Here is a 26,711-nt window from a genome sequence, read left to right on the forward strand (position 1 = left end):
ACTGAGGGAGTAATAAGCTTGCGGGATGATTATTCATACCAGTATATAGAAAGTAGATCTCAAGCCGTATAAGATCTATTGATTCCTTGAAAGGCATTCAAATTCTCAGGGACTTCTCTGGCAAATCTGGTGCAGCCCACTGCTCATTCGTGTGTATATATCGTTCCCTCGATAGGTGTAAGTAGGTCGGCGGCACGTATTGTCCTTAAAAACCTCGTTTCTCTCAAATACCTAGCGCTTCATCGAAAGCAGAGTCATTCATGCAAGCCCATATCGAAGGGCGAAACCACTGTCCAAGGATGACATCCTCTTGTAATTCGTACTCTCGCACCTCGGGCCGGTCTAGCAGGGCTTCGAGAAGCCCTTGACAGGGGCTGAGCAACGCTTGCCGGAGCTCTTTGTATAGAACATGGGGCTTGTTACTGTTGCAAAATGCGTATTCCGCAGGCTCCTTTTGCAATGGACACCCTTTACGGACGAGTAGAATCGCAATATTCCAGTGGCGAAACTTCAGGGCTAGCTCAAAGAGAGAATAATGCTGAGGATCAACAGACTGCATGGACGAGAACCGCAGCAGATCTGGTTTAGCGTTCAAAATGTCATGAAGAAATTGTTCACAGTTCCATACGATGGCGTCCGATAGGACATTCCACCACCACCAAGGCTCGGCGGTGCCTACCGCGTTTTCCACAGCCCCCAATAAGAGGTGAGCCCCATCGTCAACCGAAAGCATTCGGTCGCTGAACTCGGTCAGATTGGTGGGTACGGCGCCGGCGTGTATAAGTATGCGGGAAATCTCAGCTTCTACCCTTTGGTGAAAGCGGAAATCCAGTGCTTTACTTTTCAATATGTTCTCTATGTTGGGGTCCGCCCCATGTTGCAGTAGCAGACTGACCATGGCCGGGTTCCCAGTCATAATTGCAAGATGTAACATCGGGATCTCCCTAAAATCTAGCCCATTGGGATCGACACCTGCGTTCAGAAATCTCTCGACGATGGTGTACTGGCCGTTAATGATGGCATCGCGAAAGCGCTGCCTTGGAAGCCGTACTCCATAAAATTCTTCCTTGCCACTGTACAGAGCTGCTTGAAGATCGGACGCAAAGTCTATTTCTACTAACTCGCGGTCTGAGTGAGACTTCCGAGACGGATCCGAGAGGACGTTAGCAACAACTTCGCTAAACCAGGTCGCACTCTTTCGTGGAATTGCGTAGGCATTAGCTCGCTGTCTCACAACATATTCAAGACCCACCCTGAACCTCTTGCAGGTAGTGGTAAACCGAACAAGTGTTTGATTGTCCATCGACTCAGCACAAAGAAGGAGTAACTCCAGAGGTATGCGCTGCCCGGCCGGAACTTGAGACATGCTGTTGACAATCCTTCCAGAGACTTGCGACTGGCTGATTCGTTTAGTTGAGAATACAAATCGACTAAAGAAGCACGAGGCATTTTATAGACATAGCGCCAGATCAATGAGCCTATGTTGTCCTGTCAATAATGTAATTTTACCCGGAGAGAATTCAGGGAGACAATGAACAATTATGGGAGGGAATCAGTCAATAAATGCATGTTCCATGATTTCTCATCCCTTGGAAGCCTAGGACGATTGTTGTGTAACAGATATTTTCATTCATAAGATATCATATTAATCTGACAATTCCATGACTCTCACCGTAGTACGCTCTTTTGCACCTTAAGGCATGCCCACAAGGACTTTCTGAGATGAGGTATTTTCTCTGGTGTCGACAGGGTTCAAAATCTCTTTGTATTCCGATCGATAATCCATTGCATTGAACTGTAGAGCTTATCCATTCTACCAAGTCAGTTGCACTTATTACTGCAATTTTCCGTCAGTTTCTGTATCTTACCTTTTCAATATCCCGCCCCTCTTGCTTTGTTTTCTTAATCTTCTTTCTTTCTTTCTTAATTCTGCCGGCCTCGTCTTTTCCAGACATTGACCCGACCATAGAAAGAGCTTGGACGGACCCGAACATCCTGCAATTCGTTCAACATGTCACACATCGATCGATGAGTGTCTGTAACCATTGTCTCAGGCCCTGTCGCATTTTAGGACTTGCAAATATATTTGCCACAGCTGTTGACATTACAGTCAAGTAAACTCGCGCATGTCGTCACCCTACATGGAGGGCTACTAAGATCGTACTCAGACAATAGTCCAGAGTCTAAAGCGTGTCATCTTTACTTCCAGAACATCCAGACTTGGTCCAAACTTGTCATTATGTAGTAGAAGATGGATTGTATGTATAGGAAAAGATGCAAACGACGACTACCCCACCGTAACCACGCCAGCCACTTACCACCCAGGGCGATAATTTCAAACCGTTTCCTCGTACCTCAGATACCTGCCCGACATCAGCCCAGAGATTGAACTTTTCTCGGCAATTTCAAAGACCCAAGGGACCAGTTTCGGTCGATCGGGCGCAACGGCATTACCGTGCGGGTCTTCGGCTGTTCATTAAATCCAGGTAGTCCCTCAGCAAGCCTTAGCCTCGGCTCAGTCTCAAGATAGTGACCAGCTTTGAAGCTGTATCCATCACTGGACTCAAACCCGAATAGCCGCTTAGTCTTTGCGGATGCCAACGTGCCGCCTAGCCGCAGTCATATCAGACTACAGAATTCCTTCCCACCGGAAGGTATAGTTCAGTAGGGTAGCATCCAATCACCTGTGTAAGCTTCATGAATCTGGCAACCGAGCCTTCCTCTTACTTCACAACCTTCTCGTTCTTGTTCTAACCAGATGTAATGCATAGATCAATCCTAGCAATTTAAACTGACATCCAAGATGCATGAACCATCCCGACTCATTGGTAACTACTGACCCACAGGTGCGGTCGAGACCGACGGGGCCAGATCCACTGTGGCTGGAGTGCTTCTGGAAAACGGCAGTTATACGCGAAGACAATACCTTTAACAATAAAGGAATAATATTAGCTAAAATAATTGATTGGTATTTTCCCATAGACATAAGAAAGATCTCTATCGAACTATGATTCAGGCAAAATTACATGTGCCTGAGGCAGAACAATAACTAAAAGCATTGAACACCAAGAGTCAAACCAACTCAACGAGCATGCACGACCTTATACGCTCGAAAAAGACGATCTCTCGCCAGTCTAATCACCCGCATCGTGACGAAGTAAACAGCCACACTCGCCAGAGTCTGGACTGCGTTCTCCATAGGGGTTCCATCGGTCTTTCTGTTCTGGAATGTGATTTCTAGTACTCCCGATCGAAGTACCAAGCCTCCAAACATATGAAAAACTGTAAGAAGGACCGGCGAGTCAAATGCAAATTGCTGGGCAAGGAGATACCGCGCTACTAGGGCCGAGTACACTCTGTGCGTAGACGGTGTCTGTGTGTTCGCCACGAATGTATCCATGAAGCTTGGCCTGGATCTCCAGCGACACCATCGGAGAATGGCAAATCCATCCGTGGCTGCTTGTTCCTCGGTTTTCTGCGAAGGGTGGAAATTGACAAGCGTTTGGAGCAAAGCGGGGTCGGAGACGGCAATGTTATGAGAGATCCTGTCGGCTTCTTGGTCGGTTGCTTTCATCTCGGTGGGTAGACCCTCCCACGCAGTCAGGTAGTCAACGATTCGGGTGTAGAAAGAGGGATCGAGAACCTCGATCGTCACAGTTCGTACCGCTCCACCGTCGATGATGCATGAAGGAGACTTCATGCGGATTGTCTCGTCCGAGAAAGCCCGACAGGGGATGTAGACGAGCTCGACCGGGTCTGGATAGACGGATACACAATGGGACAGATAGGCGCGGAAGAAGGGCTCAAGTTTTCTAGGTATGCCCGATCAGTAACAGCGTACGGGATTGCCGAGTAGGTGGGTAGCTCACCTCTCTGTCTTAGTCGGGTGACGCCCAATGCTTCCACTACGCACTGGCGTCTTATCCATCATCTTCATCAGACCCCGGAAGCGGATGCGCAAGGCCTGAAGCACAATATACGGCGTGGTCATCACACACGGTAGGGTCCATTGAGCGACCAAGCGCACCGTATCGCTGACCGTCATCTGCGACGGATCCAGCGGTGGCCCGCAGCTGGTCATCCTGGTAATCATCTTGACCTTTCCCGCCGGACTCAGCGTGTTCGTGTTCAGCAAGGTAGCGTTCGGCTTCCAGGCGGACTCATGCGCGAGATCCATGAAGCGATTCGCGATCGCACCATCCACTTTCTCGAACGGAGACGCGAAGATGAACTTCTGCCAGGTACCCTTGTAGAATGTGGACGTCGGCTTGGAGGACATGGTCCGGACCTTGTAGCTGTCGTCCAGGAATCGCTTTTCCGCGGCATCATCCGTCTCCGCAGCAGGGATCGTGTTCTCGCCGCGTTCGACACGGAAGAAGTAGTTGCGTTTCTCGTCGTAGGAGTTATTGATCTCCATGATGACTGCGTCGAGCTCGCGCTCCGCGTTGTACAGATACCACCACGTTACTACGCTGCGCGACCACCAGAAGAAGCGCGGGACGCTGAGCATGTACGCGTACGGCCACTGGGAAGGGTCTTCGTTCTGTTTGCAATTAGCTTCAAAGTATCACATCGATAATAGTGGGATGGCATACCTCTTTCTGCAGATACCGATCCAACTTGGCCCGCAAGTCGAGATCCTGATCCCCTCGATGGAGGTACCGCTCCCCATCGATCGTGAGCCAGCACGTAGCCTGCGCAAGGAATGACTTCCACGATGGTCCGTCCAGCGTCGAGTCCTTAAGTGTCAACCGTTTGTCGTCGATAGCAAGTAGGTTACCAAAGCGACAGCGCAGCCCGACCGGCACGCCGACCATGAGGAATCTGTTGGTGAACTGATCCTTGATTGGGTTGAAGCGCACATGGCTGAGTTGCATGGGGAACAGGAGGGGCTTGCCCAGGATAGTTTGGGGCTCATCGGACAGCGATACCAATTTGTGCGATACAAAAAAAAGGCGCAGGAGCATGAAGAGTAGAACCAGCAGTGGTGTCAACAAGAGCAGTGCACCGAGTGCTGCTGTACATTTGAGGAGGAAAGCCGCATTTTGGTGCCTCAGGCTCGAGTATAGGGCTAAGGTGAGGAGATCTTGGTAGGACATCGTGTCTTGGCGCTTTGACCCAACAGACAATCCCAAGGCAAACAGGTGGAAGTTTGGTGAAAGAGAGGTCGAGGTGTACAGTAGGAGAGCGCTACTTGGGACTGCACACAGCAGCTTTTATACAAACGGACAATGAAGTCTTTTTTCTACGGCCGAGCTGTATGTCGGAGATGCCGTAGGTGCCGCAGGCAAGAGGTCTTTCCTCTCTGACGCCTTGGAGGACAGTTACAGAAAACATCATCGATACATGCAAAATACCAACAGTCTATCTATCTCCAAATACAGCAAAGAATACGACCAAGCCACCTGCATAACCAACAGGTTGGACTAACCCGCAACGGGAACATGACATGACGCTAAAACTGCAAGCGACAAAAATGTGGCTTGGATCTCGCCAGCCGAAACGAGTTTGTTCAGCCAGCCCCAGCCCACGGAGTGAATTTACTCGGATCGCTCCGGCAACACAAAAAAGAAATTTTCATTAGCTTCACCGTTCGTAGATCCAGTCCGCCGAAATCTTCCAGTGCGTGGATCGCCAGAGGTGGAGAGAGTTCCACGGGTAGAGGAACCAATTTTTACCCGTCAGCTTGTCGATGAAGAACTGCGATCGTCGTCAGTAATGTCAGGATTTAGTGAGGGCGGGCACTACGCACGCTAGAGCAGGAGCTGTCGTGAACGGTCCGATCGATTGCTGCATGGAGCTCTTCGGTATACTCCTTCTCACTGCCGACTTTGACCTCCACGAGGGCGGCCTGGTTCAGCAGCACAGGTTTGATCAGGGTAATGATCATATCCACGTAACTGCTCACTCCGTCAGCATGACTCCCGAGTTACAGAGCGCCAGCTTCACGCTGCATGAGAGCCCAACCTTTCAATCTGGAGTGTGGTGGACGTATGCACCCCACCCGAGTTCGGGCCCAGGACGTAGAAGAAGTTCGGAAACCCACTCATGGCTATCGACTTGAAAGCCGCCTTGGAGCCATACTGTCGCCAGTGTTCTTCACGTGTTCGGCCATTCCGGCCCCGAAGCTGCACGTCGTACTGCGTCAGGGCGAATCCGGTAGCGAGGAGCTGTAGTAGTGCACGAGCACGAGTCAATCACTTCGTCGTTCACACGCTAAGCAGGGGCCGCTGCCAGTGGTGAGAAGCTTACGATCAGGTCGGCTGGGATTTCCTCCCCACTTTTAGTGATGATCGAACGTGGCTTAATCTCTGCGATGGGGTCGTTTGTTAGGCGAACATTGTCCCGATGCAGAGCTGCGGAATAGCTTCGGTCGAACAGGCGTCTCTGAATGGGGTTGTCAGTTCGGATCTTGGTTTCAGTTCAGCAAAGCCACAGCGCCCCGCCCTACCTTGCAGCCAAACTCGTATTTCGGTATTAGCAAGTCCCAGTATTTTTCTGCACGAACCCATTAGCTATACCCAGCAGGGTAAGCTCCCAATACCGGAGATCCGTACCTGGTGCAGCTTTGCGCACATAGTCCCGGCTCATTCTCTCCGAGCCTGCCCTATCGACACGGCCCTCCTTGGTGTGCTGGAACTGCGCGAACCCGGTTTCCATGTACACAAACATCGCCAAGCGGAGCAGATACAGCAGGATGGGAACGTAGCGGAATATCGCTCTCCACAGCTCGGTGATATTGAAATTCGTGCTCGGCACAATGTGGTGCGGTGTCTGCGCCACAGGTGTCAGTGTTGCCGCTGCGCCAGCTAAAGCGGTGGAGACTTGCCCTCATGAATTGAGTAACATGGCTTGCTTGTTCACTGATTGCAGGCACCAGCTGAATTGCAGATGCTTCGGTAGTCATCAGTATACGTCTGCCGGAAGAAAATGCTGCTTATTCCTACCTCCGTTGCCAATGACCGCCACATTCTTGCCCCGAAGATCCACGTCCTCGCGCCACCTTGCGGTGTGGATAATTTCTCCTTCAAAGCGCTCGATCCCTGGAGCTTTGAATTCAAGCGGATTGACAAGGGCTCCGACTGCCGAGATGAGAATCCGACACTCCTGGGTGAACTGCCGTCCCGTCGGAATGTCTTTGAAGGTGACCACCCACGTGCGCGTCCTGTCCTGCCAGGCAGCACCAACCCAATCGGTGTTGCCTGTGAAATGTTGAACTACTTCGTAGCGGTTTGCCACACTTGTAAGGTAGTTCAAGATCTCGGCCTGCGAAGGGAACCATTCTTTGAAGTCGGGGTTCTGGGCGAAGGAAAAGGTATAGCAGAAGCCTGGGACATCCACGGCACAACCCGGATCTGCAAGCTTAGTGAGACTATTTAGATTAAAAGCGCAGGGTTGACGAACATCGGTTCACCCACCACGTTCCCCCTACTCCTGGTTGTCGATCATAGATGCAGTAGTTGTCCAGATGGTATGCTCGCTTCAGTTGACACGCTGTGACCAAGCCTGAGATTCCTGCCCCGATGATGATCACGGCGGTAGGAGGTCTTGACGGTAGAGGCATTATGTCTATCTGTCGAGGGCAGAAGGTAGAACAGGGGGTAATAGTTTGAAACTTGACACAGAGCTCAAGTTCCTCCTAGACCAGCTATACTCCTTATATAGACCAAACATACTAGCAGGGTCCCAATAGGCCTAATGCTCAAGATCCTGAGGATGATATCCAGCTTTGCTGTATAGTTCAGGCGGGTCGGCTATCTCCTAGTGAGCTGCGAACTAGATGCTCAGGAACGATTCCAGTCAAACGGAGCAAACGAAAAATACGCGTCTGTAACATTGTCCGCACCGTTATCTGACAAAAATGCACAAGGCCGACACGTCACAAGTCCCCACTTTCTCAGCTGTCGCTAAAACGCCGCGATACAGCGAACCCTTCCACTACTTTCCGGGAGCTTGGTTCTCATCAAGAAGATGGACAATCTGTCCGTGCTTAGAGCGTTACCGACTTTGATTTCGGCTGCACCCAACGTCTTCTGCCAGAGCCCGACTATCTCGTTCTACAGTGTTAGCAAGCGGGGTGCCTATAGCGCTCGCTGTGCATGCAGGGAAAAGACCACGAACGGCTCAGCCAGCCACGCGCCCTGTCCCAAACACACGCTGCTTGGAATTTGGACGGACCTATCAAGGTATGCCTAGTCCAATGTTTCCTTAACCTAGACCGGCTTGGCTGAGCCCTGTCTGCCCTAAATGCAAAGCCACACTTACCGACCCACGCTGTATCACGAACTTGCCGTACAGATCCATGATGCCCCACTAAGAAATGCCTCCGCTGTCTGATTGAATACCCCAATGTATTCTAGAGAATCATCGAAAATGATTGGATATTTTGGTTTGAACATTCCTGGCACCTGCAGGCAGCCGCCGACGGACTTCAGCGGTGTACGTTTGGGTTATGCGAGTCGAAACGACAGAGACTGTGGGGACGGAGATCTCCGTAGTAGATATCGAGGCGATCGTTTGCGTGTTCTTGTGTGTCCAGGAATTAAACTACCGGTGGGTGCATTATTTGTGAACCCTCATCCATATGCTTGGATTAGGCCCACTTCAATGCTCTTCTCGGGTGATCTGTGCTCGTCGTTGAATAGACTCTTCATCTGTTGCTCGATCTAATAGATGTGCCGTAAACTAACAGAACTGTTCCGTTGCACGTCGTCCCGTATACCATGGCCTTTGAGGAGCCAGAAGTCAACCAACTCTCTCTCAAAAGGATGCCTAATACCCAGGCCCTCTGCGCATGAATCCCGATGTTCTCCAGTGACCAAACCCAAGTCCCCCAGCATTAGATGCCAAGTATGGAAACCTTCCGGTACACAGCAGAAAATCTCCATCAAGTCTTTATCCGTCACCGACGGAGCACGAAACAGTCTTTCAAGCTGGAGCGGAAATGCTCTATATAAAGCGAAACAAACGAGCCCCTCCACCTGGTAACACTGACTCTCGATTGTTTCCCAGCGAGCGGTACTCAGCCAAAGCTCTGAAGGCGATAATTCCCACAAAGCTATCAAGGTAACCCGACGCACGATGGCAATCCAACTCGGAGATCTCCCACCGGAGCTGATCATTAAGTGCGCAGAGTACACGGACCCGCAGTCGTTGTGGAACTGGGCGCGGACCTGCAAGGGGTACATGATTCTGTTCCGGGGGGTGCTGAAAGAGATACGCCAGTGCGCACTGGTGAGCTACCGACCGTACCTCTACACGTGGCAGCCGCTGCTGGAGGCCGTGAGGAATGGGGAGTACAAGCAGGTCGAGAAGGCGCTGGTGCGGTTTCATATCGACCCCAACAGCTACGACCAGAGCGGGCGGCCGCTGCTGCACACCGCGGTGCCCTGCAAGCAGCTGGAGATCGCGCGCCTGCTCCTCTACCACGGCGCCAGCCCCGATGACCCCTACTTCTACGGGGCCGTCGACTGCTGGTGCCGCAGACCGACCGTCGAGGACGCCTCCATGCTCGAGCTGCTGATGGACGCCGGCGCGAGGGTGAGTGGCCTGTCCAACCCGCATAGCCTGTTGCGGTCGCTGATTACTATCCCTTTCGAGTATGCGTTTCTGAATCGCGCGGTCCGGTACTTCCTGGTTCCTGATCCTCTTAAGTCCGGTGTTCTGGGCGTGCATTTCAATGTCGATATGGCCATCAAGCAGGGTACCGTCAACTTCATGAGAGTCTTTCTGACCTTGGAGCCGAATCTGCTACAGTATCGTTGGAAGAAAAGGGACAACCCCAATGAAGAGGACGATCCCATCACCCGGGCGATCAGTTATGACCGTTGGGATATCGCCCACTGCCTGCGCGAATTCGCCCCTCGCAATGCAAAGAATGAATCCTCGTAGACGATACCCGTTCTCTGGTGCCATCTGTCCTGGTCTTGTGTCTATTCAGACTACTTGGAATTACAGTAAGTACAGTACATGGCCTCTATGGTCAGGGGCTGTCTTTGCAGCGGCCCTCGTAACAGCACTGCACTAAGCCATACACACCGAGATTAACACACCCCATACATGGCTTTGCTAATCCATCTACATCACATAAAGTAATACACATGCGCTCTTGCTTCTGCTACAGAGTTCCCCAATCCAGCCATAACACAACTACAAATACCCCCATTCCCTCGCTCAACGCACATATCAAACCACCCAATCAACCACCCAACTAATCAGAAACCCTGAAGCCCACCAAATCCGCCCCGTAACTCTGCACCCCATCCTCGCCGCCAACATTCCCAACAACAACCTCATTGCCGCCCACCTTCCACCCGTCTACCGTGACCCCAAGCGTGGCGCTATCCCACCACCCCAGCCCAGGCGCGAACAACTCACTCGATCGTCCACTCAGCGGCACCTCGAGCCGCACAGGCGTGCCCCCGTTGACCGCGACGGTGAGATTACGCGCATTACGCCCCTCGTTCCACGCCGACTGGAACGCGATGTCGTTGTTGATGTAGTCGATCTCGAGATACTTCTCGCCGGCGGAGGAGGCGTGCACCGTTGTTTTTGCGGAACCTGTGGGCGACAGATACCCTATTTTCGCGCCGACCGGGTGGCAGGTTCCTGCTCCACAAGTTGTCAGGGTTGCGGGTCCGGAGAGAGTGAAGGTTGTTGAGGGGTAGTAGGTTCCTGCTGGGGGGGTGAGGTGGAGCGAGGTTATGGTGAGCGGGGTGGAGGGGTGGTGGATGGTTAGGCTTAGGTTGGTGGAGGCCGAGAGCGTGAGCGGGGTGGTGAGTTGAGTCGTTGAGGCGGGGATGCGGAACTGGGTGCTCGTTGCGTTGGTGCTGCCCGTCGTTATGGTTATGGTGGTCGAGCTTGAGAGGGGCTTAGAGAGGTTGATGGTTAGAGTGTAGTTTGTGCTTGTGGTGATGGCGGAGATGGGCGCGAATGTTGTGGTTTTTCTGGCAGCGGGGGTTAGACGGGATTGCTTCTGAATAAAATTGCCTGCTCAAGGCTTGCTTACCCAGTTATTGTGCTGAAGATTTCCGCAGCATACTCCCCCGAGGCTGTGGTATCATGCAACTCGAGCAGCATCGTGCCGTGCCCGGCGACCGTGGCGGTGTAGGACGTGCGCACGTTCTGCGCCACGCTCCCCTCCCAGATATTCTTGACAGTCCCGGCGTGTTGGAAGCCGATATCCGCCAGGTCGAGCGTCAGCTCGCGCGACTCGTTCCGCCAGTTCACCAGCGCCGCGACGGTTCGTCCGCCAGACAACGGACCACTCCAGACCTCGTAGCCTTCTTCCGTCCATCGACGACGCAGACTCGCGCTCTTGCCTAGCGCATCTTGGTTGAACGCTATCACGTCCTTCTGCTTGAGGATTGCCAGCGATGCATCGCTGATGGCAGTAGTCTCATCCTTCAGAGCTGCCCCGATGGTCAGCGGACTCTTCAGGATGGCCCACAGCGAGAAATGTGTCTGCTCTTCGGGTATGGAGAAGATCCCGTTGCCGACCTCCAGCATATCAAGATCGGGCCACTGCCCCGGCCCGGCAAAGTCCGTCTGCGGGGCTGCCTGGTTGATGATCCGGAAGATGGTGCGCCAGGCAGGGATGATGTCATTGCCGATGCGCCAGGAGTGGCCGAGGGAGGGAGCCCAGAGCGCAGGAAAGTCAACGCCCCAGTCGCAGATCTGGAACAGAACGGTGCGGTTCTGCTTGGCCAACGCTTTGGACATGATGGCATATCTGGATGACGGAGAAGTGCTGGGCGCGTAATTCACGTTGGGGAAGTTGGTGGCCGCGTCCGCGTAGCAGTTGTCATCTGCGTCGGTCAGCGTGTCTGCTTACAGTGAGAGAAAGGGGGTTCTACATTTCAAGGAGTCAATCTTCCATGATGCAAAGGTTGCAGCGTCTTGTTCTTCGTGGTCTATTACCCAACAGTTAGTGAAGTTTCAACCCACCTTGGCTGGTGGAAGTCATACTCAAACTGCCCGTGTTATTCGGGGGACTGCCGCACAGGAGTATCCCCGTGTCTCCGTAGACACCGAACAAGAGCCCCAAGCCATGGATATACTCTCCCAAGGCTGGAAAGCCCTTCGGAAACAGATCCTCATTCCACGTCAACGACCCATCGGCTAAGCGATCCGCAACAGTCCAGCCACAATCCGTCGTGACATAACGGTATCCGAGCGACGAGAGTCCGAGATCAACCAACGCCTTGGCATTGGAACGAACAATGGTCTCATTCGGCGAGCAGGAGTAATGGTTGTATGTATTCCACCTTTACCTTGTAAGCTATATGCAAAATCAATCAAGATGGTGGACTCACCCCATCTGCGGTGTCTTGGCTAAGCCATCCTTCAGTCGAGGCTGGAGAGACGGTGCAGCCGCAGCCGCGACAGCCAGCAGGGACACAGCAAGAATTCCAGACATTGTTCCGAGTCTCGGGTCTGGGGATTTCCACTTCACGCGGGGTGAACTCGCCCATATATGACCCCAATCCTCATACTGCACAATTTGAGGGGAAGCAGGGCAAGCTAAATTAGCCGATGGCTTGGATCGACGCATGGCCGTCACACTAGCCTATTTAACCGGGCCTGCAGAGATGAAATTGAGGGGAAATGACATCGTGCCACTTGAATACTGCCATTTTAGGATATAGTTCCCACTGCATATTCGTCACATATTCCACCAGTGAACATGCGCTGCACGGAACGATCTTTTCCAGCGCAGCAGCTTTGCCCCAGGACAACTGCAGCTCGGACAAATTTGATCCTCATGTCCTGCAGCACCTGGATGAAGCTGGTGGGTAGTTCTCGATCCTTTGGCCCCTGCTCTCCACCATACCGAAGAACTAGATCGGCAATGTGGCTCGAAAAAGCTGAACGACTTTCTGCACGTGGCCGCATTCCGGCATTGGCTCCTTGTTCCGTCCCTTCAAGATCGCTCATATGCAGAGGCCTTCCACGGTTAGCTATGGACAAACGCGCGAAGCAGTATGTGGAACCGCTTTCCGGACTATGCTCGCTGAACACTTCGACCGAAGGAGCAAAATTCCACCGCCGCGATGAGAATTCTGCCAATCGACGAAGAAAAGTGGCGTTGTCGAACTGTCGATCTCAGAGGTCGCCGATGTCTCGAAGGGCGATGTCCAAAGCTCAAACTGGACTCGAACCAGATCGAAATCTTCCGATATATCCTTAACTGCCAGCCTGTGCCTCAGTCCTGCCAGCTCCAATGTCCAGTCCGTCCCCCCTCACTGGATCTATACACAATCAACCCAGTGAGAGCAGCACCAGCACCTCGTCGTAAGTCGCAACAGCAAGACCGGCCACCCATCCAAGCAGAAACGCGGTGGTGCGCTCCCATTGTCTCAAAACATGCCCATGACGAACATCCCCCCGAGTTCACCCAGCTCAAACACCCCGCCACAGATTCCAAGACCTAATCATTCCTGTCCCGGGCCCTCGTGAGTATTCGAAAAATCCGATCGCTTTCTGCAGTCCGCTCTCCGCATCGGCGAACGGATCCCTTCTGCTCTTTAGTTCCCCTAGATCGACATTGTTTGCGTCCGCGATGCGATCCAGCGCCTGTTTCCACAGGGTGTAGAGGCGTTTGGCTCTTTGTTCGCTGCAGCCTTCCCGTGGTCAGGGCCACTGGGTTGGTGGTGGTTTCAAGTCGGCATGGTGCCGAAGGTTGCGATCGTAGGGATATCGCGCGCGACCGGGACGGTGGGGACGGTGGGCGCGCTCATTGGCGATAACTGAGGATTCGGCATCTGAAGGCTAGTAGTCATTCAGTGAAGAGCCTTCAGTGCATTAGTGTGAGATAGGCATGGGGTCCGATGAGGCTGGGATTCTGATTGTGCTGACCATGGATCAATGCGGGTCGGCGGGGGATTAGATCCTTGCGCGATCGGACGGTGGAGAGCGGCTTAAGCCGCACCTAGCGGAGTGAATAGAATGGCAGGAGGCATGGAGGAATGAGCGGACTGGGCATTATCCAGAAGAATGTATGTGCACGCTGTCTTTGGGGGCGGCATGATAGGATTGTTTGCGGTTGAACGAGTTGAGATAAGGATGATTATGATGGTATCCGGGGAAGTCTCGACCTCCCACTATTGGATCGGTGGGGCGGGGGAAAGTGGAGCCGTCAGTCAGTGGTCTGCCTGACTGCCTGACTGCCTGATCGGCCAGAAAGCACTACAACTGGAAAGCCGTGAAGGGGGAACTAAATAGGCACCTGGCAGTCAGGTACAAAATCTGACTGTATGCAAGGGTCATAACATTCAGTTCGAGTGCATGAAGCCCCCATGCAAGCCCTCAATCAGAGAAAGTGAGTAGTCAGTCATGTGATGAGAAATCCAGGACGAGGATCACATGACTATGATGGGAGGCTGACCGCCTGGGACTCGCCGCCCGGAAGTATCTTTCGAAGGCAGCAGAAAAAACTTTCCTGAATGTCTCGACCCAGGCCTGGCCCAGCGAAACATTCATACCCCCTGCATCATCCGTCTTCCTTTCTTGCCACAGGGATTTTCTGTCTTCATCTTGACTGAGCAACACGAATCATTACTTATCGAATCACTCGCTCCCTCCATGGCAACGATGCAGACCGTTGTTCGCAAGACGGGCGGCGTATCTGGGGAACCGCTGCCGCCGACACTGCCGACCGATACGGTTCCCGACCGAGTGAACGCGTCCAGCCTGGGATCATGGTCTCACTTGATTGCCGGCGCGTGAGTGATCCTCTGCCTGCAGCGCGCCATCAAGATCCAAAGCTAATCAGGGTTTAGGACCGGCGGTATGGTGACAGCCATCGTGACAAGTCCTCTTGACGTTCTCCGCACCCGGTAAGCGCAGCTCTGCCTGCATCGCCACCAGACCTCCCAGCTCACAAGCACTAACGCAACGCCGCACCAGCCTACAAACCGACTACTACCAAACGCAATCGAATGCACGCCTCGCACCGCATCCAAGCCAAATACGACAATCGTTCGTGCGGTCGTCGGTGAACCACTTCCGCGAGACGTTCGGGATCCTGTTTTCGATCCACCGGGTGGAAGGGTGGCGCGGGATGTTCAAGGGGCTGGGCCCCAGTTTGACGGGGGTGGTGCCGGCCAGCGCGGTCAAGTTCTACACATACGGCAACTGCAAGCGGCTGCTGCCGGAGGTGCTGGGCTGCGACAAGGACACGACGCTGGTGCACGCGATGTCGGCGGCGTGTGCGGGCATTGCGACCGGCAGCGCCACCAACCCGATCTGGGTCGTCAAGACGCGCCTGCAGCTCGACAAGGCCGGCGCCCGCCGCTACAAGAACAGCCTGGACTGCACCCAGCAGATTCTGCGCCACGAGGGCCCCAAGGGCCTCTACCGCGGCTTGACTGCCAGCTACCTCGGCACCATCGAGACCACCCTACACCTGGTCATGTACGAGCGCATCAAGGGCTTCATCGCCAAGAAGGTCGATCTGGAGGGCGATGGGCCCGAGTCCAACCATTTTGTGCAGGGCATGGCGCTGAGCGGAGCCTCGGGGTTGTCGAAGATGGTCGCCTGTTTGATTGCGTATCCGCACGAGGTAGGTTCTGCTGACTGACGACTTGGGACATTCACTTTTGCTGACTCGAGCTACCTTTCCAGGTCATCCGCACGCGTCTCCGACAGGCGCCCATGGCGGACGGTCGCCAGAAATACACGAGCATTTTGCAGTGCGCGCGGCTGATCCTGAAGGAGGAAGGGATGATCGCGCTGTACGGTGGACTGACGGCGCATCTGCTGCGGACGGTGCCGTCGGCGGCCATCACCATCGGGACATATGAGCTGGTTCTCAAGGTCCTTGAGCGACAATGATTTGGGGGTCATCAACATCCTCTCCCCTTCTCATGTATTATAGACTGTATGATCAAAAAAAGATGTGGCGCATAGATACCCTGTAATCGGACGGACGAGGGTGATTGTACAGGCCACGATTTCTGGTTCGGTGTTTGTTTCAGCGCTTCTGGGTTTGTTGTTCGGGTGCATCCTGGTGTCTGCCGCGTCATGCCGAAATATATTTAGATTAGATGATTAGCCAATGTCATGTGGTTTTGGCTGTCTTGAGTTATGATTTTGATACTATCCTTAAGATTGATCGAATCGTCGTCCATTGTTCGTCGCATCTTGCACTCTGGATCGTCCATTGCTGTTTTGTAAATCAAGCGACGCGAAGTATCTGGGTCACGTGGTACTCATGCTTCTCCCTTTGTCTTCAGCCCGCAATATGCTCGCTTGCTTTGTGGAGCACAGTCCATGACTTGGAGTGCATTTTTAGTGATATAGGCAGCGTCAACGATACTTTTTAGTAGACCAAGCACCACACCATATCATGCATGCAATGTACAACATCCAGAACCAAACCAGGTCCCAGCCTAATCCAATCCTCAACTACTGAATTAGACCTACGAGCACATCTCACAAAACCAAGACAGAAAAAATATCATAGCATTAACAGTCATTCATGTACATAAAAAAAAAAAGGATGGTATCAAGCCCCTTCATCCAATTAAAAAAAAAACCACTATTTACCCAATCCGTCCGAATCATCGCCGCACATCAAGCAACGTCAAATTTACAAAGCAGCCATGACACCGAGGACACCAGCGACACCAGCGGCACCGTAGCCGAGGACACCGGCGGGAGTGGCAGCAGCGCCGGCGGCACCTTTAGAAGTGGAGGAGGACTTGGCGGCGGAGGCGGAGCTGGCGGCGTTGCTGACGGTGGAGGTGTGGGTGGTGGTGCCGGTGGAGGTGGAGTCACCGTTGGTGGTGGTGAAGGTGGAGGTGGCGACGGTCATGCTGTCGGAGATGGTGGAGGTGCCGGTGGCGGAGCCGTTGGAGCCGGTCAGCGTGGTGGTCGAGGCCGCCCAGCGCGAGGTGGCGTCGGAGGCGACGCTGGAGGCGGCGGAGCGGGCATCCGACGCGGCGCTGGTGGCCTCCGAGGCGACACTGGACGCGATCGAGGTCACGTCCGAAGCGCCCGCTGCGCCTGCCGTCGAGGCGGCACTGGCCAGCGAGGTGGCGCCGTCAACGGCATCGGTGGCTGCCGACTCAGCGCCCGAGACGACATCGGAGACAACACCGCCTTGGGGAGAGGCCAGGGCGGCGGTGGAGAGGAGGGTGGTCAGGAGGAGGTTCTGGAGCTGCATTGTGGTGGTTGTGGTGTGAAAAGCTGATAGCGTAGCGATAGCGATAAAAGCGATGACTTTATTGTTTGCTGTACTTGAATGTACCTGACCCGGAGAGGAGTGGGATATATGCAGGAGAATGGATCGTGTGGAATGGGGAATGGATAAGACAGTCGAACTGCGAGGGGACGCAGCAGGGCTTTATATCCCATTGCCACCACCATGCAAACCTCTTTTTTACCCCTGCCCTTCCCTGTACCTGTCGGTCGGTCTGTTGACGAACAAGAATAGCAGCCATGATCCTTTGCTCCCCCACGTTGACCAGCAATTCATACGAATCAGGGCTGCAATCGAGGCTGGCTCAACCAGTCACGGCGATGCAGACGCGGCCCAGGCCCCACTATGATTCCATCACGGTCGCTGTCGCGGGCGTCCAGGGTCGATGTTCCTGTTTCCCTGCTTAGCAATGACGTTGCCTGGGCGTCTAGATTTTGGGACTCGGGGTGCTTCACTCGTCATCATTGGAGTTCCAACGGGGTTGAGTGGTGTTTGTCTGTGGCTGTCCGGGTGTGGCGTGCAGGAGTTACATTGTGTGTTGGGCTGTGTTGTGCTCTGCCTGCCCTGCCCTGCCCTGCCCTGCCCTGCATCGCATTTGCCCACTGGCACTCCCAACATGAGCCATCACACACACCACACAAAAAAGAGGAACCCAGTCCGTAGCTAAGAATAAGATTGTTAAACTTTGACAGACCCCCTTCTCTCCTCTCCAGGTAACCCACCCAGTTGATCCATCCATTCAACTCGCCACGCACAGGCACCAGCATTGACAAAAGTCCGTCCGTGTCACCCCAACACAGCGGTGGTTCAACCACGTCGATTCGCATCCTCCTGTTGGACATCAAACCTGCATCCTGCATAAGACAAGTGGTGCGTCATCAGCAACCAAATCCCGACGCGGTCGGACGGAAGAATCGGGCCGGGGGGAGGCAGGGTGGCAGAGTGGCAGAGGGCAGATGAGGATCGTCAGATTCGTGGGCCAGATCTTGGCTGGCGGCGTTGCGTAATCTTGATGCAGGGTAGAGAGGTTCGTGAGTTGGATTGATCCCACGCTAACCAGAAGCCCGTTACTACATGTCCTGAGTACTTTACTTCACTCAGTCAACTCGACTAGTGTGGTGATAGGAAGTCCAGCCAGGTTCCTGGACCCTGTTTTTCGACCTCCCACCCTGTACCTAGCCCAGTCTCTGGGGAACTCTGATTAGAAGGTCCACGGGGCAGAGTCATCCGGGGTAAAGATTCCATCCCATGGGCTAGTTATCTATAAGGCTGAAAGCCGAGCTGAGGGGAGGTGGAATTCCCTTATTCGGTAGATGAAGCGCGCAACTAACTACCGCGCATTGTACTACCTATTACCGTAGGTAAACCCCCGAATTGTCTCGAAGCTTTCCCTCCCCAACCAGCCAGCCCTAAGACTTCTCCTAATCACCAGACCAAAGAAACCATCAATCACTGAATAACCCAACCCAGCACCAACAACCAGTCCATTGAATAACATCCAACAAACTTGACGTCAAGCCTTACCCAAACCAAGTGGAGAGTGACCCCAACGACGATCCCTTCCTTCTCGCTCACCAATTTACCCGACCTTCGGGCCTGCCCTGCGACCAAACACAATAATTAAATATCTGCCCCAGTTTGACGTCAACCCACCCCCAGCCTATCGCCACTGTGCAGGAACCAAGAAACGTTGTCCGTCACAGGGACGCTTAATCCAGGCCAGGGCACATGCTATGGTGCTGGTACAATGCGGAGTTCGTGATTGATGCTCGTTCTTCGAGAGTTTGCAGATGATCGTGCTGCAGGGCTGGAGACAGCCTCAAATCATGGCCCGACCAGGCAGCGGTCGGAGCCGACGGTGGGTTAGAATTGCCACAGTGGACCAATGCCGACTAACCCTTGCAATTCTACTCGTGAGTCCGTAGTCCGTACAGGTAAAGAAGAGGAGTGCGGATACTCCTGCGGTGTTCAGGGGCGATGCCAAGCTAGACACTGCATTATACAAGTATCCGACAAGGGTCCGTCCCTATCCATCCTGCAAACCCGTACCGGAGCAGCAACTTAATAAGGCTGAGCACACCACTGCGGTACCTGTACCAACTGAACCAGACCACCTTACCCAACCCAATCGCAGTAAAAAATAATACACACGCAGATATAGTACTTAAAGTGTCATCTCATTACCATTAATCATACCCACCATCTGACATAAATCCCACCACTCTAGTCTAAATATATATAGTAAAATGCCCGCTATTCAACAAACCCACCCCACCAAAACCAAAAACTTTTAATGAGCCAGTTGCTACGATAGTTAGCCACAACCCAAACCAAATCCAAAGGAAAGACAACTTACACTGGCCAGCTTACTCTTCGACCGGATCGTCGGGCCGTAGAAGACCAGCACCCACGGAACGAGGACGAGGACGGCGCCCTGAACCACAATATTAGCGCGATGCCCACCGCTGAACAAACCCGTGAAGGGGGAGAGGAGAGACAGTGGAGGAGAACATACGATCGCGCCCAACAAGCTCGATGCACCCGGATATCCCAGGTTCGTGAACATGGCGTTCGTGACGAGCGGGAAGACACCGCCGAGGAGGTTGCGACCTGTGCGGATCGGATCGTCAGTATCGGAGGGGTGGGGGTGAGAAGGATGGGAGAGAGAAACGTACAGCATGATTGAGCCGCGATCGCTGAGCTCGCGAATCGGTGGTACGTATCGGCCAGGTAGTTGAAAACCGCCAGATAGACGGCGAAGATGCCCATAGTGGCGCATCCGATGGCCATCGTGGGCGAGATCCATGCGATGGACGAGTACGACGTCCACCCAAACCAGAATAGCCCGATCGGCATTAGGATTGCTTCGACGCAGACGAAGTACAGACGCGCTTCTGGGGTGTGCGGGAGGAGGTTGTAGCGCCGGCCGAGCTTGTCTTGGTAGATGCTGATGACGGTGATCAGGAGGGCGCCGACGCACATGGCTGGTTTGCGAAGTGGTTAGTATGTGGAGGATATTTGGTGGGGAGGGACACGCACAGGTGAAGACGGCGCCGGTCTGCTCGACGTTGAAGCCGTGGTTGGTGCGGAAGACCAGCGGGATGGAGCCGAACTGGAGGTACAAAACAGCCCAGCTGAACGAGACCCAGAGCGAGAAGAAGAACACCACCGGTTCGCTGACCAGCATATCTGCGCACGCACCCATTGATTAGCACAACCCCCAAAAACACCAGAGCACGGTACACTCACGAAAAGGCCGATACACCGAGATCCCGATCATGCGGACCAACGAGACTCGCTCCTCGTCGCTCTTCACGCGCCACCGAATGCGCCGGACCTTGCCCTCATCCAACAGGACCCCAAAGTGGCCCGCCGCCTCGAGCTGCTCATAGTACTTGTTGACGGCGACGGCCTTCCGACTCAGCAGCACGCTGCCGCGCGTCTCCTTGAAGAACAGGAAGATCACGACCACGAAGAAGGCAGACACGATCGCATGGGAGTAGTACACCCAGCGCCAGGTCGTGTGGTGGACGATCGCGCTCGATACCAGCGGCGCCAGCCCCGTACCGAACAGCGCCGCCCCGGAGAACAGCGCCATCGGCGTGTTGCGATCCTCCGCGTGGTAGATATCGCTGATCACGCCGCCCACCATCGTCGAGAACGTCGACGCCCCGATGCCCTGTAGGACCCGCGCGACGAGCAGCCCGCCGAAGATGTGTGTGCCGCCGCAGGCGAGGAGGGATGCTTCGAGGCCTTAATTAGAAAAGACGGACGATATCTAGGAAGAACTGGGAGAGAGAGCATACCGGTGAACAAGATCCCGCTGGCGACGAAGATCGGCCGACGCCCGTTGATTTCGGAAAATGGGGCCAGCACCATCGGGGCCAGGGCGAAGCCGGTGCAGAACACCGTGATCGTCAGGTTGTAGACCACCGCGCTGACGCCCCATTCCGCCGTCAGCACGCTCGACGCCGGGCTAACCTCGCCCGCTGAGTAGCCCGCCAGCGCGGTGACGGCGCACGCGATCCAGGTCATCATCGACTTGCGCCATTTCGGCCACAGGAACGGGGAGATGTATTTCTCGAGGCTCGGGGGCTCGGGCGGCGGTGATTGATTCGGGCCCGGGGGCAGGGTGATGCACGGCGTGGGGAGAGGAGTGTCGAGTTCGAGATAGCGGTATTGGATATCTTGCGTCGAGGGGTCGAAGCTGGGGTATTTTTCGTCGGAGAGGTAGGCGTTTAAGGCGGAGGCGCCGGTTTCGGGGAGGAAGACGGTGCCGGTGGTCGACGAACCCGAGTCGTCGAGAGGGCCCCGCGGGGAGCCCTCATGGGTATCTTGAGGCATTCTCGCTGATCAGGTCCTTATCCTGGTGCACGCTGAAGCTGAGCATGTGGGGGAGGAAACAGGATCGTGAAACAAATGTCAGCAGCACACTTGGCGTCTTCGTCACCAGACGCTTATGTTTAAGCAGCAGGGATGGGGAAGTTATTTAAGAAGGATGACACAGGTACGGTAGACGTGGGGAACACCAAATTGGAGAAATCCCCAAGGTTGTTCCCCGAGGGCGCGATACTGAGGCCTGGAGCTACATCCGGAGTTTGCCCATCCCTCCGCATTCTTTGCCTATTTCTGATATCGGTTCGAAGCTAATATACATGATGACTGCCGCTCTAGCGAATCTCGCGGGTTTATCGGAGCCGCAGTGGTTCTATTCGTTGAGAAAGCACCCAAAATGCTCTGATTGGGTTTGGAGCGCTGCAGCAGTATCGGCCGATAGCAGCCCAAGCTGACGCCGCAAGCGCAGATTTTGCTCTCCGTTGGGTTTTCCGAACCTCCACTTTCTCCAATTCGGAGAAGCCCTCTTTTGACTCATTCGGGACCCCAGCCAATCGCAGACTCTGTTCTTGCCGAATTCCGGACGCTGTCATTGGCCAGAGATTGCTTCCGGGTTCCTGCGATTAGATCGGGAAAGATAAGCCCGGTTAGTACAGTATGTGGTAGTAAGTAGTAAGTCATGCAAACATAAGTAGGTAGCCAGAGCCATAGCAATCGCCTACTCGGTTGAAACTGTCGGTATGGCTCATGATCTCTATAGCTGACAGGTCAATAGCATTGGTCCAGGGGCTGGGGTCCCAATCGGACTCTTAAGTTTCCTTGAGAGACCGGTTCCCTGTGACTGTCTCCAGATGGGATGAAGGGCTCGATTCATACCTTGCACAATTAATTCCTCCTGCACAATCATGGCAAAAGCCCTGTTGAACAGACTCTCACATCATACAGACGAAAGGAATGTAGACCGGGAATCACGGAAGTTCGGGCAGGCTGGATATGCTTCGCTTACGGATCATTATTGAATCGATGCAATTTGTAAGCCCTTCTCCATTTTGGGGACGACAAGATCATCACGTCGAGAGCGAGACATGTGGCCATATAGGGAAAACTTATGTTTGCGCCCGAACAGCTGTGTGTGTCGATGGTCTCTATTCGTTCTTCAGATTCGCAACATCATTCGTAGAACAAAGGCCAATCGATAGTGCTGAAGCTCAGAGGTGGGCTACCTGATTGTGCTCAACACCTGTGCTGACGAGTGTAGAATGAATGCCAATCACTAGTGCTGAGTCTCGAGGGTGCTTTCCGATTGTCACCAATCCCTATCCTGATGAACATGTCCAAATAGGTTTATGGGCGAAATGGAAATCAGCCTCGAGCAGGGGTTAGTCTGGATTGAGCGGTACCATCCTGCAGTGTCAAGTTCCTTCTTGGCCTGCCATGGCATTGAGAAATAGGCAGTGGCTATCGTGGTCAGGTGTGTCTTCCAACCAAGCTGACCTGAGAGGGTGAGCCTTATATGAGATGGGCTCTGACGGGCAACTGTATCTCGTCGGACTACATGATATGTCATGCTCGTGCCTTGGTCGATAGAGACAAACATTAGCTTTGCTAGTACAGAAGAAGCAGAAGATGTACGCTTACGACGACACGAACAGACATAGAGAACTATTCTGCCCTCATAGAAGGGGACACTATCTTGATTCAACTCGGCCGGCAGCCCGACAATGGACAGCTGTAGAGTGCCTACAGCACGACGGGCTCAACCGGACACTTCATCAATGCCGAGATTCTAAGCAGGAGATAATTCAGTGATTTTGTGGTCAGTCTAGTCATATTTAGTGATGAGCTTCAGAAATCCCCCCAAAGCGTTGCAAATGCTCACCAGGTATGCACGCTAAACAAGACCCTTCATACCACATAATGAACTGCCCTAGAGATATGCTCTGGGAACCCAAGTACTAATGGTATCACGTCCTAGTTATAGAAGAATGACCGTTGGGCAACGGTTGCGCCGCTGACTCTGGAAAGTCGACTCCTGGCCGAAACGGAGTCAGGGGCTCGCTCGGGCCGGCCCATGATCAGGTTGTTTGGACTAGTTCAACGGTCGCTTCACCATTGGAAGAAATCTAGACTTTTCGGTGGCTGTTTCTAGAAAAGCTCGTCAGTCCCTCGCTATATCAATGTAGCTCAAATAATGATAGTCTGAGACACGGTGCAGTCATATTGGTCAAGCCGCGATGCGCCGCGGAATGGCTGTCCGAACCGAACAGACAATCCTCGCTAACTACTCATGCTCCGTTTCAAGGCAATATGAGCGAAAAAAACATAATGTGAGACACCAAAGGTACGAATCATAAGGATAGCATCCCGTTTTATCGCTAGTGTCACGTTGATCATTGCATTGAGAGGGCAGAATGTGCTGGTCGCAGCAAGTCGTCCAAAAAAGGGATAACGCAGCCTATAGCTAATATGATATGTAGAGCAATCTCCAAACCATCACTACCTACCCCGCTCGCTAGAGAGTATATGCTCAGGAAGTAAGACACCAGGAATGATCGGCCGCGGCGACCAAGATACAGAAATGAGGCTTCGTACGCGGGCGTACAGTACACTGCGTGCACTATCTCGAGCAGCGCAAACAGCGACCCTCATCTGAGCGGAAGTGTTGAGCTGAAGGCATGCTGCAATGTGTTCTGTTCCTGCGACACGCGACGGACGTCGCCGGATTGTTTATGCACATAAAACAGAGGTGAATTGGACCGATTGGAAAGGGAGCGCGCGGAAATTGTCATTGTTTCACCCTTGAGTCGAATAAACCTCGCCAAGACCTACAGCACAGACGAGACCAGGATGCTATTTCGGGCGAATACATTGGTTTGTGGCAAGACTCGACTGCGGCTGGATTATGTTTTTTCGCGGACACTCTCAGCGCAGAGAGTCGTATCCGTAATCATTCTCGATGCTTCGAGAGGGGACACTTGTGAGACACTTCAGTTCACTCACGGCTAAGTTGCATCCCATCCGACTTCAATCGTTACACTTCTGCCTAACGCACAGGCACCCCCAACTGGACTCGGGCATCATGAGAGGGGAAAGATGGAAAGCCTAAGCTCGCCACAACAAAGGTAACTCATCCATGATCTTCGATGTTCTGAGACAATGTGGGGGTGGCTGTCCCGCAGTATTACCTCATAGTCAAGATTGCCCCTTGGGGAAAACGCGGGAATCCCCGAAATCGCGAAGACGCCCGTAGACGCCCGCCAACGGCTCAGCCACGGTGAGGCCGTGGTTGCAAATTGCCAGTCACTGACTCCAGCCAGATTGGACGAGCATGCATCAAAGTTCTTACGGGATTCGCTAGTTCCACAAACGATCGATCGATCCGTGAGGTACTATGGAATCATCCCACTTTTCGGAAGCGGAAGCGGAATCCCTGCCTCACGGAGTGTTCACTTGCCTCGAAATTGTTTAAAATGTGGCTGCCTCACGTGGCGAGTACAAACAAACCAGCTGAAGGTCCTGCACCTTGACTGCAGCGGTGGTTGGTACTGCGCAAGGGTTGCTGGTAACCGGCTACAGCTTCTTGACTACGGTAAGTCATTGGACCTCGGCTGGGCGGGCAGAACAGTCCATCTTGACGAGTGACAACATGCAAATGAGACATAGCCTGTAATGTGGGACCGATCCGGATGTGCTGCCAAAGCGAAAGAATGGGGATGTCTGTCGGGGTTACTATTTCTGAAGCGCCAATGGTCCAAGGCTCGAATGTCTCGCCCACATGGCAGAGTCAAGGCCAATTAGGGCATCGCTTGTCACGCCCCACCCGCCGCTAAAATTTTGGGGCTTCTGCGACCCCCAGAGACCCTGAATTAAATCAGTGAAGCAATATCGGGCCAAGGCGGGAATGACAGCATACATCCTGGTTGCACTGGCAGCAATAATGGCTGACTGCACTGCTTAGACATGAAATCAACGTGGTGGTCATGGCTTCCAAGTCGGTCCTGGACTGAAGTATAAAGGGACACTCCATCCCGCCATCATTGTCTTCATTCTCATCATCATCAAACACTTCCAATTTCCAACTCAACCAAATCCACACTTTTTTCTTACCACCTTTAGTCACTTCTCAAATCTACGATTTTCACCATGCAGCTCAAGAGCATCGTCCTCGCCGCCTCGGCCGCTGCCACCGCCGCCGCTCTCCCTGCCACCGACTGCAACCAGAGCGAGACCTTCGGTGTCGTCTCCATCCACTCCGGCAGCGCTGTTCAGTACGAGCCCTTCAATGCCGCCAAGAGCAGCCTCTTCGCCGGTCTCTCTAGCCAGAACGCCAGCTGCGCTCGCCCCAAGGAGCAGTTTGCCACCTTCTACATCAACGACGGTGCTCTCTACCTGTACGACAAGTCCGCCACTCCCCAGGAGTTCTTCGTCGACCGCTCCGGCATGGGTATGTCTTCCCCTTTTTACTTTCTAATCGAATATCATAACTAACACTCTATCCAGGCCAGGGTAAGATCGGCTACACCACCGGTGCCCAGCCCGCCCCCAAGAACAGCGAGCGCCAGGGCTGGTCCATCAACAGCGACAACCACCTCCAATTCGGCGGCAAGGACCTGATCGCCTGCCCCAACTCCATCGACGGTGCCTGGAGCATCTGGGCGGAAACTGGCGTGAGCAACCCCGCTGGCAACAGCGACTGCGTTGGCATCGCCGCCCGCGTCGAGAAGACCAACGACCCCAACGGCTGCAAGTACACCTCCTAAATCGACTCGTGTGCGAGCAGCAGTCGTGACTCTTGCTGGTCGGGGTCTGGGCGCGGTTGATCCAGGAAAGGCGGGCTGTTTGAGACAGTGCGCTGTACAGTCTGGACTGGTAGGCTTTGCGAGAGTCGTGACTGGGATTTGATATATAGTTGGAAAACAGTGGAGGGAGCGATAATAATGGCAATTCATGATAATTGAGGTTCTGGTTAACAGCAATACAATTCCATCTCCACGTGAACTCTGTCCGAAGTAATGGCTAGTAGTGTATCCTCGTATTTTCAAGAGTGTGTAATATTCTAGCATGCCTCAGTTATTTCAAGTTCCGAATCCTTGAACCAAATCTAAGAGATTAAGCCCACAAGCCACCAGCAAACCTCCCAGCCCTAAGCCGTCATAGACTCCAATCCCGTCGC

General features: G+C 53.6%; 9 protein-coding genes across 9 annotated transcripts; 3 read left to right on the top strand and 6 right to left on the bottom strand.

Annotated features, from left to right (window-relative positions):
* Positions 1-223: 223 nt before the first annotated feature.
* On the bottom strand, positions 224-1,366 carry BO97DRAFT_425064 (ankyrin repeat domain-containing protein; the record flags this gene model as incomplete). The annotated part of the gene is made up of 1 exon (XM_025697029.1): positions 224-1,366. The coding sequence occupies one exon, from the start codon at positions 1,364-1,366 to the stop codon at positions 224-226; it is 1,143 nt and encodes a 380-aa protein (XP_025550918.1).
* A 1,362-nt stretch (positions 1,367-2,728) lies between these two features.
* On the bottom strand, positions 2,729-5,099 carry BO97DRAFT_478219 (uncharacterized protein; the record flags this gene model as incomplete). Its single annotated transcript, XM_025700612.1, has 6 exons — positions 2,729-2,750; positions 2,841-2,926; positions 3,143-3,812; positions 3,870-3,964; positions 4,028-4,543; positions 4,596-5,099. The coding sequence occupies 6 exons, from the start codon at positions 5,097-5,099 to the stop codon at positions 2,729-2,731; spliced, it is 1,893 nt and encodes a 630-aa protein (XP_025550919.1).
* A 379-nt stretch (positions 5,100-5,478) lies between these two features.
* BO97DRAFT_470672 (flavin-containing monooxygenase) lies at positions 5,479-7,564 on the bottom strand (the record flags this gene model as incomplete). The annotated part of the gene is made up of 9 exons (XM_025699967.1): positions 5,479-5,700; positions 5,753-5,900; positions 5,968-6,170; positions 6,253-6,387; positions 6,452-6,498; positions 6,558-6,774; positions 6,830-6,894; positions 6,948-7,355; positions 7,405-7,564. 9 exons carry the CDS (start codon positions 7,562-7,564, stop codon positions 5,587-5,589), a joined length of 1,497 nt encoding a protein of 498 aa, XP_025550920.1. The 3' UTR covers positions 5,479-5,586.
* A 1,517-nt stretch (positions 7,565-9,081) lies between these two features.
* BO97DRAFT_414710 (uncharacterized protein) lies at positions 9,082-9,891 on the top strand (the record flags this gene model as incomplete). The annotated part of the gene is made up of 1 exon (XM_025696358.1): positions 9,082-9,891. One exon carries the CDS (start codon positions 9,082-9,084, stop codon positions 9,889-9,891), a length of 810 nt encoding a protein of 269 aa, XP_025550921.1.
* Positions 9,892-10,210: 319 nt separating this feature from the next.
* BO97DRAFT_434854 (alpha-galactosidase D) lies at positions 10,211-12,418 on the bottom strand (the record flags this gene model as incomplete). The annotated part of the gene is made up of 5 exons (XM_025697698.1): positions 10,211-10,946; positions 11,009-11,807; positions 11,856-11,912; positions 11,968-12,266; positions 12,315-12,418. 5 exons carry the CDS (start codon positions 12,416-12,418, stop codon positions 10,211-10,213), a joined length of 1,995 nt encoding a protein of 664 aa, XP_025550922.1.
* A 2,038-nt stretch (positions 12,419-14,456) lies between these two features.
* On the top strand, positions 14,457-16,075 carry BO97DRAFT_405849 (putative mitochondrial carrier protein (Rim2)). Its single transcript, XM_025695289.1, has 4 exons — positions 14,457-14,723; positions 14,781-14,837; positions 14,908-15,562; positions 15,625-16,075. The coding sequence occupies exons 1-4, from the start codon at positions 14,593-14,595 to the stop codon at positions 15,832-15,834; spliced, it is 1,053 nt and encodes a 350-aa protein (XP_025550923.1). The 5' UTR covers positions 14,457-14,592; the 3' UTR covers positions 15,835-16,075.
* A 144-nt stretch (positions 16,076-16,219) lies between these two features.
* Positions 16,220-17,594, bottom strand: BO97DRAFT_405850 (uncharacterized protein). The gene has a single exon (XM_025695290.1). It carries the CDS (start codon positions 17,165-17,167, stop codon positions 16,592-16,594), a length of 576 nt encoding a protein of 191 aa, XP_025550924.1. The 5' UTR covers positions 17,168-17,594; the 3' UTR covers positions 16,220-16,591.
* Positions 17,595-19,493: 1,899 nt separating this feature from the next.
* On the bottom strand, positions 19,494-21,547 carry BO97DRAFT_425071 (putative MFS multidrug transporter; the record flags this gene model as incomplete). Its single annotated transcript, XM_025697030.1, has 7 exons — positions 19,494-19,508; positions 19,560-19,637; positions 19,719-19,813; positions 19,879-20,187; positions 20,243-20,392; positions 20,453-20,947; positions 21,010-21,547. 7 exons carry the CDS (start codon positions 21,545-21,547, stop codon positions 19,494-19,496), a joined length of 1,680 nt encoding a protein of 559 aa, XP_025550925.1.
* A 4,134-nt stretch (positions 21,548-25,681) lies between these two features.
* On the top strand, positions 25,682-26,298 carry aspf34 (cell wall protein PhiA; the record flags this gene model as incomplete). Its single annotated transcript, XM_025697699.1, has 2 exons — positions 25,682-25,982; positions 26,039-26,298. 2 exons carry the CDS (start codon positions 25,682-25,684, stop codon positions 26,296-26,298), a joined length of 561 nt encoding a protein of 186 aa, XP_025550926.1.
* Between the last annotated feature and the right edge of the window lie 413 nt (positions 26,299-26,711).

The sequence above is a fragment of the Aspergillus homomorphus genome (genome assembly GCF_003184865.1).
Source record: "Aspergillus homomorphus CBS 101889 unplaced genomic scaffold BO97scaffold_20, whole genome shotgun sequence".
In the NCBI taxonomy this organism is placed as follows: Eukaryota; Fungi; Ascomycota; class Eurotiomycetes; order Eurotiales; family Aspergillaceae; genus Aspergillus; species Aspergillus homomorphus.

What these genes read in the sequence shown, in the direction of transcription:
- BO97DRAFT_405850 (XM_025695290.1), bottom strand. Translation starts at nt 17,167, where the DNA reads ATGCAGCTCCAGAACCTCCTCCTGACCACCCTCCTCTCCACCGCCGCC.
- BO97DRAFT_405849 (XM_025695289.1), top strand. Translation starts at nt 14,593, where the DNA reads ATGCAGACCGTTGTTCGCAAGACGGGCGGCGTATCTGGGGAACCGCTG. An exon ending in TCTCACTTGATTGCCGGCGC is followed by an intron (nt 14,724 to 14,780) that starts GTGAGTGATCCT and finishes ATCAGGGTTTAG; the next exon opens with GACCGGCGGTATGGTGACAG. An exon ending in TGATTGCGTATCCGCACGAG is followed by an intron (nt 15,563 to 15,624) that starts GTAGGTTCTGCT and finishes CTACCTTTCCAG; the next exon opens with GTCATCCGCACGCGTCTCCG.